This window comes from Camelus ferus, chromosome 16 (assembly GCF_009834535.1).
Source record: "Camelus ferus isolate YT-003-E chromosome 16, BCGSAC_Cfer_1.0, whole genome shotgun sequence".
Classification (NCBI taxonomy): Eukaryota; Metazoa; Chordata; class Mammalia; order Artiodactyla; family Camelidae; genus Camelus; species Camelus ferus.
Window position 1 is genome coordinate 32,438,477 of NC_045711.1, and position 12,837 is coordinate 32,451,313.

Below are 12,837 nucleotides of genomic sequence, written 5' to 3' on the forward strand. Positions count from 1 at the left end.
ACAGAGCCAGGATTGTCAAGGGCTCAGCGGGAGGTGTGAGGAGAGGAAGAGAGCAGGGTCTGCTGGTGTTAAGTGAAGTTGCAGAGGGAGTGTAGTTTGGACTTAATTTCTAAAGATAAACTTTACAAAGTGACCCTGCCCTTTGAGAGAAGCACTTGATTGACTCTGGTGTAATATTTTAGAGCAACGCATAGTCTCTTGAACGTCAAACTCTCAAGAAACTGTCCCTGATGAGCTTTGATGATAGCCTACGACATTTAAATGGTTGTAAATGAGACTGTAAGTTTGATACTTGTTATAAGGAAAACTACTGTTGCTTGAATATTTAATTTTTATTAAAAATTCCCTGGAGAATGTCTACCTCGAGTATTTATATAAACTCTTTTCAATTTCAGGAACATTTATCTTACTTCCACTTTGTTGGACGAATAATGGGAATGGCTGTGTTTCATGGACATTATATTGATGGTGGTTTCACGTTGCCTTTTTATAAACAGTTGCTTGGAAAGTCCATTACTTTGGATGACATGGAGTTAGTTGATCCAGATCTTCATAACAGTTTAGTGTGGATACTGTATGTATTGAGTTTTGTATTTGTTCATTATAGTTAGAATCTGACCTTTTAAAAAAGATGCATGTTTCAAAATGGATGTACTTTTTTTTTGAAATTTAAAAAATGATACACAGACCACATAAAACTTTTCTCCTTTCTGCTGCTTTTGTGCATATTCCAAATTCCTAAAACTTAGCAAGTGTTACTACTTTAAAAAGGAAAATCCAGTATACTCTTAAGCACTTGCTATACATATATAATGATTTCCTCAACATGATGCAAATTGTCTTCCCATCTTGCATGTGTTAGAGTAACAAATTCCTGCTGAAGTGGTGATTGTTGAAACCATACTTTAAAAAGGTTGTTTGTGAGAATCGGTTCTGTTTTTCAGGAGTTCATTTGCTTATGAAGATACATTGGCTATGCTTACGTTTACCAAGTACACGAGCAGCTTTCTCAGTCGGGCTACTCAGGCATTTGGTCACTTGGGTTACGCAGATTCAAGTAGGGCCTCTTACCTGAAAGCCAAACATAACAGAGGCTTCTCTGTTTAAAGCCCAGCTTTCCAGGGCTTTCTCATTACTCAGGAAGTAAAATGTTTCCTGTGTTTATGAAGGTTAAAGCTCTTTGCCTCTCCTGCCCAAGAACTCGGAGGTACGGTAGCACAACAGCTAGTGAAAGGAATCTGACCCCGTATTTGTCATGTCATAAAACTATCGTAGTTTTATTTGTCTCACCAATTAATACATCTGTAAGATCTGTATTTTAAAATTTCCAGTGAAGTATCTTTCCCTTTCTTTGCTTTCTAGTGAGAATGATATTACAGGTGTTTTGGACCATACCTTCTGTGTTGAACATAATGCATATGGTGAAATTATTCAGCATGAACTTAAGCCAAATGGCAAGAGTATCCCTGTTACTGAAGAAAATAAAAAAGAGTATGTCAGGTAAACACTTCTGTTTTTTTGTTCGTTTGTTGTTTTTGGTAGGGAGGAGGTAATTGGGTTTATTTATTTTTAATGGAGGTCCTGGGGATTGAACCCAGGACCTCATGTGGCTCACATGCACTCTACCGCTGAGCTGTATCCTCCCCCAACACTTCTGTTCTTAAGCCTGGAAATTGTTTTACTGTTCTAGAATGGCAGTGTGAAAAAACATTTATGTATTTAGGTTATGTTACTTACCGCTACAAAATAGGCTTCTGCAGAATTTAGTGAGTTAAAGGCAACCACCATTCTATTAGTTCTCACAGTCCCATGCGTGGGTCAGTAATTTGGCTGGAGGACAACAGGGAGAGCACGCGCTCCTCTGCATGGTGTCAGCTGGGACTGAAATGTTAAAATGGCCTCAAGTCACATTTCTGATGCCTCAGCCAGGATAGCTCAAACGGCTGGGAGCTAGGTGGAACGCCACTGGGTCACCATCTGGGGCTTCGTTCTCACTGTTGGCTGGATTCCTTGGTTACCCCACGTGGTATCAGAGGCCTCTCACTCTCCTCATGGCCTCTCCCCCTAGCAAGGTAGCTAGACTTTTTATGGGGTGGCTGCTTTCCCAGGGCACACAAGCAGAAGCTGTCGGATCTTTTTAAGGCCTAAGCCTGAAACTGGCCAGCATCACCTCTGGTATATTCTTTTGGTTAAACCGAGTCACGTGCCAGCCCAGGTTCAGGGCGGAGCAGAGGCTGTACAAAGACGCAGGCAACAGGAGGCGTGGTGCGCGGGGTGGCGGGTGGCGCAGCAGCCGCAGCTGGCTGTACAGAAGCACTTCTGTGCTCTTTTACTATATTACTGGCACTCATCCTATTTATAAATAAGCACATTGTGAGTTTGTATAAGAAAGATACTTCATACATATCTTATAAAGTTAAGAAAATGCCCTTTAAGTTTTATAAAATCATCTGTTGATTGAGGAATTCAGAAGTAGTGGGTTAGATGATTTGGCTCATGGCATCTAAAGTTCTGAATAATAAACTATGGTAATCAAATGCAGGAGTTCGAACTTCACAGTATATTCACAGAAACATGCATGCTATACTTTTTTGTGTATTAATGTCCCCAAGTTGTACTGGCTAAAATTTTCAAGTTCACAGATGAGGCCTGTCAGTCTTAAACCGTTGTTGGGAGTGAACATTGGTATAACTTTTTTGGAAAGCAATTTGGTAACAGCTACCAAAATGAAAACGCATATGCTTTTTAACTAGCAGCTCCAGTTTTAGGAATCTATTCTATGGAAACACATATGTTGTTAAAGAAACATGAGTAAGGATTTTCAATTAAATATTACTTGTAAAAAAATTAAAAACTGCTAGAATGTTTTTTAGAGGAGAATGGCATGCATTAAGCAGAATACTGTGTGGATAGTTAAATATGAAAAAGAATATGTATGTATATATGCATAATTGAATCACTGTGCTGTATACTGGAAGCTAACACTACATTGTAAATCAACTGTGCTTCAATAAAAAAATTTTTTTTAATTAAAAAAATAAAAGAAAGACTCTGCATAAGCTGTCATTTAAAAAGCAAGTCATAAAAGGAACAAAGTCTGTGTTGTTTTATAATTACACAGAGAATGTTCAGGAAGGCTACATACCAAAGTGTTTGCCTAGGAGAGGGAGCAGAGGTGGTGGGCCTGGAAGTAGAAAGGGAGAAGAGGATAAAAGAATGGATTTTCAGGTTTTACTTTGTCTCCACATTTAATATTTGATTTTTCCTCATATATTTTTCTCCAGTAATATGCATTACATTTCTAATTTTAAAAAAAATGAATAAATGGGAAACTTCCTGAATTTCGGGAGTGTGCCACCTCCCAGATCGAGTGTAGATTGCTCAGTTCTTAGAGCTCACTTTCCAGGAGTCAGTCACGTGTATAAGCACACAGCAATCAGCCCTTACCAGATTACAGTTTTGAAATTTGAAAAATTACAAAGAAAACCTTTTTACAGATAAGCAGTTTTGCTGTCCCCTTAAACAAATCAAAAGGAGGTCCCCCAAAGGATATAATATTAAATAACTTATTTCTTAAAGTAGAGAACTGTTTTTCCAAGTTTGGAAAAGGAAATGCTGACAGATTGGTAATATGAATAACTGAGATTTGAGAGATGGAGAGGTTTTCCTGGGAAGATAGATTTTTTAAAAAAGCAATTCTCTTATAAATTAGAAGTCCAAATCAAAAGCATAATTAGAACTACACATGAGATACGGTTTAGTGTACTTCTTATTAAAATAAGCCTTAAGGGGAAAATGAATATTTAATCAAAAAGTGCTTGCTGTTGGCTTTCACTCTTTCTTCTCATTTTGGATAGGAGAATTCTCTTTGCCTCCTCTTTCCCCATATACCACCCACAAAAATAAAGAAAACACCCAACACATTCAGATTATATTTTCAAGTTCAGAAAAACAGCCATGTGGCTGAATGGGCTCTTTTTTCTGGTTATTGCCATGTGTGCTAGAAGTTGAGGAAGAAGTTTCGTTCAGATTTTAACTTCAGACTCACCTACACTCTGGCTGACTTCCAATTTACTAGGAGCTTTCCTGACGTGAAGAGTTCCTGTATTGATCCTGCTTGTGTTAGTAGAAGGTTATACCACTTTTTAATTTACAGTGAACTGCCTCACAGCTCAGGATTCATCTACCCTCAGTAATCTGAGATTTGAGACTAAATTCTTAATACTAGATGCTTGTAAAGTGCAGTGTTGCTCAAGTGCTAGGATTCATAATAATTACCAAATCTGAATATATTCAATCCTGTGAACCCCCTGCCTAATGTTTGCAGGCTCTATGTGAACTGGAGATTTTTACGAGGCATTGAGGCACAGTTCCTGGCTCTGCAGAAAGGATTTAATGAAGTAATTCCACAGCATCTGCTGAAGACATTTGATGAGAAGGAGTTAGAGGTCAGTGTATTAATGTCATGACGTCATCTAGTGTAACAAAGAAGGATTGGGCATTTTCTGTTACTTAGTTTTAGAGGCGAGTTGTATTTCTAGTGCTTTTTAAGTTTTATGGTGCGTGCTGTGAGAATTCTTATTCACAGGAAAAGTCTTTCGTGCTTTGGAAAAGCCTTTCATGCTTTGGCATGTCCACAAGTAAGCATTCTCTCTTATATTGTGAATATTCTTAATTTATTTTTCCAAATTATCCTTCCCTGTGTTCAACAGATTTCATGTGTTATGTGTATATTCTTCTAGTGTTGTCTATTCCCTAATTAAGTAGTTACTGATTTAGTTAAATAAAACTTCATTAATTGGTTTCCAGCATATTATTTATTTGGAATAAAAGCCTAGGCTCAGTTGGATTACGTTAAGCTTTGCAAGAAAGCATTTGGTAGACAAAAATATAGAGGAAAATAATTAAAACACTTAGGATAAACTCTATCCATGTCTCCTTGGAAACATTCATTAACTAATAACAGCTGTAATAAAGAGTTACCTGTTTTTTGTTTTAAATCTCATCCTTAAAGCACGTTAGGTCTGGTTTTATAATTAAGACCTTTAACAAATAGATCTGAATTTCTACTGAACTGTTTTGAGAAAACAGTGAGGTTTTATTCCACCTGGGGTCCCAGATTTAATTAGTGGCTAGGGATAGCATAAATATTTGAACTCTTAACAAAGAATTTGAAACATGATTTTATTCATTAACTTCAGTGTCCTTTCTAACTAAATCTGTTAACAGTCTTGTTAGCCAACAAATCTAAAAAGATTGGTTTGCCACCGCCATTCCTTTTGTGACTGAACTATTCAGTGGTGAAATGGCCAGAAGGAGGTAGTCAGGAGGAGGAGGAACACATAGCAGGAATGGCGGTAGTATTGAAATATGATGCATTTTCATCTGTTCATACAATGAATAAGGAATTTGGCCTTAAAATTACCCAGTCCTCTAAAGAAAAGAATTTAGGAGGTATTTTTGTGTGTTATAAGTACTTCTGTAATCCTACTTGGATAACCACACACCTGTTAGTGTGGCTGTGATTCAGTAATTTTTTTCAGAACCCTTTAGAAGCTTCATTGGAGATTTTATTCAATAGGGTTAGGGTTTAATATATGGTTTCTATTGCTAATGAAATTAAACTTTTTATTAAAATATATGTATATGATTTATTTTAGTGTTATACTAAGTTAACATAATTATAAGATACAAGATTTGCAAGTTACTTTGTTAATGCTACACACTATCATAATTCACTGGTTAGTAAGAAGAGTCAGTCTTGGACCCAAGGCGCTGTATTAATAGTATCAAAGTGATTTTCATCTATACTGACTGACCCTGCATCAGGATACCAAGCAGAGCTCTATGTCAGTGCATTCATGGATTTCGTACTTTGATACAACTTTAAGCAGATTGTATCACTTACTCAACACAGTTTCCTGAGTTCCTGTGCACTGTTGGTTGCTGTCACAAGATGTAATGAAACACATATTACTGTCATATTACAGCAGAGGAAACTGCTGGCCAAGGGAGGTGAACTGAATTGCCCAGAATCCCAAAGCTAGTAAGTGTTAAAACCAGAATAAAAGATGCAGATCTTAAGAAAGACACATATAAACTGTTTTTACTCTTTGAGTCTAGCTTCTGTCCATTACATTTTTTTTTTAGAATTCTATTATGAAATTATGGAACTTTTCATCAGATCCTGGGTAGGGGACCTGCAGTGAGTAGGTACTCACGGAGCTTTAAAAAGTACACCCAGATTCACAGAATTAAAATCTCTGAGCACTGGACCTCAAGTATATATTTTGAAAAACTTTCCAGATGATTCTGATGTGTACCCTCGATTAAGAACACCCTATGAAAGCCAACACTACAAAGAAACCTAAAGTTCTATTTCGAGGAATTTTTGGCCTAACTTGGGTTTCCATTGGCTTATTATTTGTGCAATATTTTAACAGCTCATTATTTGTGGACTTGGAAAGATAGATGTTAATGACTGGAAGGTAAACACCCGGTTAAAACACTGTACACCAGACAGCAATGTTGTCAAGTGGTTCTGGAAAGCTGTGGAGTTTTTTGACGAGGAACGCCGAGCACGGCTCCTTCAGTTTGTGACAGGCTCATCCCGAGTGCCTCTGCAGGGCTTCAAAGCTTTACAAGGTAAGGAAGCCAGAGGGACAGCTGACGAGACATCATCAGATAATTGGGGGTAGGGGCTCAATGTTGGGTTTATATAGATGGTTTACAGATATGTGCTTATAAACAGATTCTCTTTTCGCTCTATTTCTTATCTCTCTCATGTCTTGATACGTTCTTCTCCTTCCTTTCCTTTGTTCCCCTCCCAAGAGCCTTTTCTGCTGGGTTCTCTGTGATGGTAGTGAGTGCTGCATGTCAGAGACCGTACGTGGTGATGCTCTGCGTTTTTTCTGGTCACCTTGCTTTTAAATTCTGTTGCCCATTCCTATAGGGGAATTCTGTCTGCTTCAGTGTTCACGTCTCAACCTGGCAAACTTTTACCCACTTGGGATGCCTCTCCCCTATACTTCTTTATTCTTTTAATGTAAAGAGGCCGCATGAGTTGTGGAAGCCATCTGTCTTGGTCAGAGCACTGTAATTAATGCATGACATCAGACCATTTTACAGCCATATTCCATTTTTAAGAATTGTCTTCCATGGACTAGCTCTTTAATTTTGGGATGAGTTGGTGATACTGCTAGTGATTGTGGTTCTTCACTGGGTGGCAGTTGCTTCCTTTACCTTTGAAGCTCTTCATTTTCAAAGCTGCTGCTGCTGGTAATGACTGAGGGTATACAAAGCAAGACTGGTACATAATTCGACAGTGTTGCCCACAGTACATATGTTGAAAGTCCATGGAGAAAGCATATGGACTTTGAGTTGTGCTTGCTTTCCCTCTTGGGAGAACGCATCAACATTGGACTGCCCAGAAGCATAAAGTGAAGCTGTGTTTCTACATATATTTGTATGGGGTGTCATATGTTAATTGAAATTTATTCAGTAGCCTGTTAATCTTTTGCTCTCAACAAAATCTGAGTTGTGAAACCTAAATTTGCACTAGGTTGTCATCTTTTTGTGCATATATGTACTTAATCTTCAATTTGCCCCTTTACTTCTCTTTGCTTACTTTTGGGACACTGATTTCCTGTAAGAGAAGTTGGCGCAAAGGATTCCAGCCCTGAGCTTTTTCTCAAATTGAAATGCTAGCAGGTTAACGAATCCAGCTTTAGTGAAGGTCAGTTACATCTTTCAAAACCCAGACTCTTCCTGCTGCCCTTTGGTGGCTTTTGTGGAGTCACCAGTACTCCCCTGTCCCTAGACCCTGTGGTTTATGTACCAGTTTTATTCTGAGACTTCGGAGACTAATACACGCACCTGCACCGATCTGACCCACAGATTTACTTCCTCTGCAGGTGCTGCAGGCCCACGACTCTTCACCATACACCAGATTGATGCCTGCACTAATAACCTGCCAAAAGCCCACACCTGGTAAGCTGTTTCTGTAGCTTTTTCCCGTCATTCCATGTATGTAGGTGTTAGTTTCAAATAGACTTGACATTTTGTTTATTGTTCTTATTACTAAATGGACCCTTAAAAGGAATGATAAGCAGCTCTTTTGAGTGAATTATTATTATTATCCAGAAATTGATAGGAAAACCCAAAAGTAGTGATCTCTACTTTAGAGAAATATAATCTTTTTCTTTTATTTTTCTGTGTGAAACAGAGTAGTGTTGCTGTATTAGTGTAAACTGATTAGCTAGGCCTGTGTACCAGTTTTGAATGAACTGTGTAAAATCTGATTTGCTTATTTACAGCTTCAATCGAATAGACATTCCGCCCTATGAAAGCTATGAAAAGTTATATGAAAAGCTGCTAACAGCCATCGAAGAAACGTGTGGATTTGCTGTGGAATGACAACTTCAAGGATTTACCCAGGACTTTATTTATACCCCTGACCGACAGCCTCTTTCAGCAGAGTTTCAAGGAATGCTGAAATACAGGAAAATGCTCCCTCCCCCTTTAAAAAAAATTTTAGGACACTGTGAGGGGAAAGGACAATTTTGAAATTCCTTTTCAAGGAAAAAAAGAGGTCTTTATGCTTTGCCATGAGGCCACATTCAGCTGCTATTTAAAATTAATATCTTGAACCTAAAGAATGCTGACTTTTCCTACATTTCCAGAGTTAGGCAGTATTCTACACTTAAAGACTACTACTATTTTTATAAAAGGTAATCTATCAGATCGCTTCACAGATTTCAAGTCTATCAAACATCAAGACAACTTCAGCAGTCGGTACAAGTCACATTTCATTTTAATTGAATACATGATTTTGAATAGCTCCTGTACTTGCTCTTTGTAAAATAAATTAAATAAAATTATTTTGAATTATTCTACCTTTGTAAACAATTGGCTGTAAAAGAATCATTATCTTTAAAAAATTAAGCCACTTACAGGTTTACTTACATTTTTTCTAGAGCAAAGCATTATATTTTAAAAGCATTGTATGTTTCAACCTAGCCTAAGTGAGTCTTTTTTATATTTTTCAAGCATGAATTCCCTGGAATACAGCTATATAATTTTGGTTGTCAAATTCCTAATGCTGCAAGTCTAAACTTAGTAGCTTATTTGCTACAATAAGATGCATTCAGGGGCTCCCTGTTTTTAAGAGACTTAAAAAAAGATCTTAATTTTTTATCTTGACTTAATATGATCAGGTATTTTGGATTTACTTTTCATCTTGAATGGAAATACTGCATTTTTATAGCTACTCAGATCATGTGGATATGGGATGGGCTTTTCATTCTTTTGCTAGGTCAGCTTATCTTTAATATATATACTATTTCTGTAAACCAAAGTCTTCTATGACAAGTGCACCTAATTTATATTACATTTTAATTATGGTGTAAGTTTCTATCAAGTAAACCATCCTGAATCTCTGTTTAGCTGTTCATATTTAATCAGCTAAAATTATGAAAAAGGAAAAATTTTGCTCTAAAGATTATTTAGCAAGCTTAGAAAACCCTGCTTTACCTAACAAAATGAAGTGGGGGTGGTGGCAGGGGATGTGATTACTAAAAAAACCAGTGAGTCTAATAACTCTATCGTATACATTATTTTAAGCCTGAATAATTTTGGAGGTAAGGGAATTTCAGTTCCCTTGGTGTTGAAGATCAGCATTTGATTTTGAAATATCCAGATTTAGTTTTCAGGGTGTGCGGCATGTTGCATGATCCAGAAGGCAACCAAAATTCTGGAGTGAGAGACTGGAAAAATCTGAAATCGTGGGTGCATTTTTAAATTCGACCATCAGAAATCTGCACTATTCTTTTTTCTTTTTAACATTAATGGGAAATCAAGAATAACGAATTTTGATGAGATAGCTTTGTTTAAATTTTGCAGCTTAATTATCTAGTGAATAAGCCCTTTGTGTTCTCTCATTTGATGGACTGGTTTTCAGTCTGTTCTTGGAGCCAAGGGGTTCCTCAGAGGTGCCTCAGAAGTAATGGTTGAGAGGAGGGACAGAGAGGGAGAGGAAAGGCCTCGTTGGTATTTGAGCCTCCCCCCCTTTACCCAGAGCAGCTCCAGTTTTTCTCTTTTATATATATTGGAAGTCCATGTAATTTCATGGGGGGGGAGGGGTGGAATAAAAGAGATGGGAATTTCGCCGCTTAAAAAGAAGTTGAGAACTACTTGTGTAGTTTCTACATGTTTAAATTTACTTCATTCAGCCAAATTTGACCAATACATGCAAGCTGGTTATGGTCATAACTGTAGTGCTGATGTGCTCATGCTGATCTTTCCTTCCCACTTGGGTTTCCTACTGCATTCGCAGGAGTACCGAAGAACATCTTGAAATATACAGAAAAGGTTTCTCTACTGTTTAAGAGTGGTTTTCATGTTTCACAATAACTTATTGGTTGCAGGTCTATCTCTTTTGTATTAAAGCACTAGCTCAGTGTAATTGTGCCTGTTCTTATAATCATTCAGTAAAAAGTACATGATGAACACTTTACAGCAATCATAACTGAGTGATGCAGTAATAATGAAATGCTACTCTCATCATAATGTACAATATAAAGCAGGCAAATACCATCGCTTTTTGAGTGCCTTTTTAACTTTATAGTAATGACTTAATAGAGCTTTAAAAGAAAGAAATTACCCTCCCTTACAGTGTATGATATCACCAATATAATTTATAAAAACATGATGATTGATTTAGATTTCATTTTTGAAATTATGTTACCTGATTACTTCCAAATAGGTGCTAAGCAAACAAAACCCCCCCAATGTGTCATTGAACTTTGGACTTGCACCTCATGTTTAATGTGAATATTTATTTCCACATGTCCCTCTTAGCTGGGTTTTTTCTAATCCTTCCTCTAGTTGTGTTATTTCAGGTATGTGATGTCACATTTCCATCCATTGCCTTTCCATCATGAATGCTTAATTACGAACAGGGGTTACTTTGTAGAGCTCATATGCAGTACAGAGGTGAGGGCCTTGTTTCAGAGGGTCTTATTTCTTGGTGTAGAGTTTTTAAATAGTGCTGTGTATAGTGTACATTTTGTTTTGCACATAGTTTGTTGCCCTGAATGGGTTTTATTTTTACCAAGTCTTTTATTTTCTTCCTTGTATTTACAGTCCAGAGCACAAGTTTCCTTTCTTTTAAATGCAGTGTAACTTGCTTTATTTTACAACACTAAGTCCGCTTGCACTTCTGGTGCATTGAGCTAAGTGCATTGATGGGAGTTAGAATGTTCCAGACATCTTTATGCAGCTCCTTCTGCTTCTGTTTTCAGCTGCAGTGCAGTCAGTGGTGCCATTTGTGGTATTTAATGTACTTACGTTTAGGATGATGGTTGTACCAAGTGCTGAGTTGTTGTTTCTAGATGTAATTAGTTCACGTAATGTAATATTCTTCCTTCTCTCAAACTGACTTTAAAACAAAGTTTTATCATTTTCATTGTATTTGTATTTATTACAGAGTGTTTTAGCTTTGATATTCTTTGTATTTTCACTCAGTTGTTACATGAGCTTTATCAATAACATCTGTATAAATGGTTTTTAAAAATTAACTATGTATGTGCCCATGCCGAAGTTGAGCAATAAAATGAATGCTGTTTGCACTGTCACAGCATCAAAGTTTTTAAAGAATATTGAGTTTATAATGATTTGTTTTGAATATATTTGATTGGCTCTGTGAAGAGTGACAGCATATGAGCCAAAAAATGAGAAGTTTAAGATTCACAGGCCTTCCTTAGCTGATGCCTTTGCCACATCGCAGAGCCTGAGAGCTCAGGACCCTTTCTGTCTCCAGGTGGAGCCGGGAAGGTGCTTGTTGCCTGCAGCAGTGGTACATCGGTAGGCTGGGAGTGTGGCCTGTAACAGTTGTCCGTCCAGGCGCAGGAGGGCAGAGCTATGGCAGGGGCCTCATTTGCTATGTTGGTGTTGAGCAGTAAAACCCTCAAAATGAAAAGCAGAAATCAATTGCATTCTTCCAGGAAGCCATGACTTTAAGGGTCGTGATTCACAACTTTGTAAGTGTAGTGGATTAAAGTCCAGCTAAATACATGAGTGGAAAAAGGAATGGATACGATTATGTTTTCAGCCAGGAGAGTCTGTGTCAGTCTCTCCGCAGCACAGGCTATACTGAAAGGAATGTCTGGGAAATGCACTGGACGTGGTGGTGTATGAAAGCTCAGAGTGGTGTCCATTTTTATATCCTTTTGAAATGTATTTTTTTCCTTGTCTCATATTGCCAGTTTATTGGTAGTTATCTAACATTTATTAATTTTAGTACATTAAGGATCTCAGTATTATAATCTGTAATTTACCGATAAGTTTGATTTGACTAATACGTGATGCTTCTCTGCTCTCTGGTGACCTGAGAGGTTTGTGCTATCATTATAATGAAGGTTAACCTCAGCACCCACCTGCATTTGTTTGCACTTTATATCCCAAGTGCTTACAGCAGGATATACACAACAGAACAAGAGCCTAGTAATAGGGCAGAGGTAATTATACAGAAAGAGGGTTAAATCCCTGTTAATATTCTTAGCAAACAAGACAAATCAGATTTAAAGTTACATCTTATTAAAAGGGATTTGCCCTAAATGTGACTCGCTCTTTGTTCATTCAGCAGATGTCTGCTGTGCTCCTGCTGTGTGTCAGGGTCTGTACCAGCTGCTAGAGCTGTTGCTTTGGATGGTTGTTAAAAAACTGAAACTTCCAAATTACTGCTTCTAGTGTATGTCTCGGTAGAAGCTGAAGTTCAAACTTAGGTACTCAAAACTCAGTCTGTGTACACCAAGGAGGTCAGTCATGACAAGAGCACAG

The 12,837-nt window shown here is 37.5% G+C and overlaps 1 protein-coding gene across 1 annotated transcript in view; it reads left to right on the forward strand.

Moving 5' to 3' along the window:
• The window catches only part of SMURF2 (SMAD specific E3 ubiquitin protein ligase 2), a 100,584-nt gene extending 88,929 nt beyond the window's left edge, over positions 1-11,655 (forward strand). Inside the window, exons 14-19 of the mRNA XM_032457069.1 lie at positions 396-574; positions 1,363-1,500; positions 4,328-4,448; positions 6,444-6,645; positions 7,914-7,989; positions 8,316-11,655. Coding sequence (XP_032312960.1) covers positions 396-574; positions 1,363-1,500; positions 4,328-4,448; positions 6,444-6,645; positions 7,914-7,989; positions 8,316-8,415 — 816 coding nt within the window. The 3' untranslated portion in view covers positions 8,416-11,655. The remainder of the gene's footprint in view (positions 1-395; positions 575-1,362; positions 1,501-4,327; positions 4,449-6,443; positions 6,646-7,913; positions 7,990-8,315) is intronic.
• Positions 11,656-12,837: the final 1,182 nt, after the last annotated feature.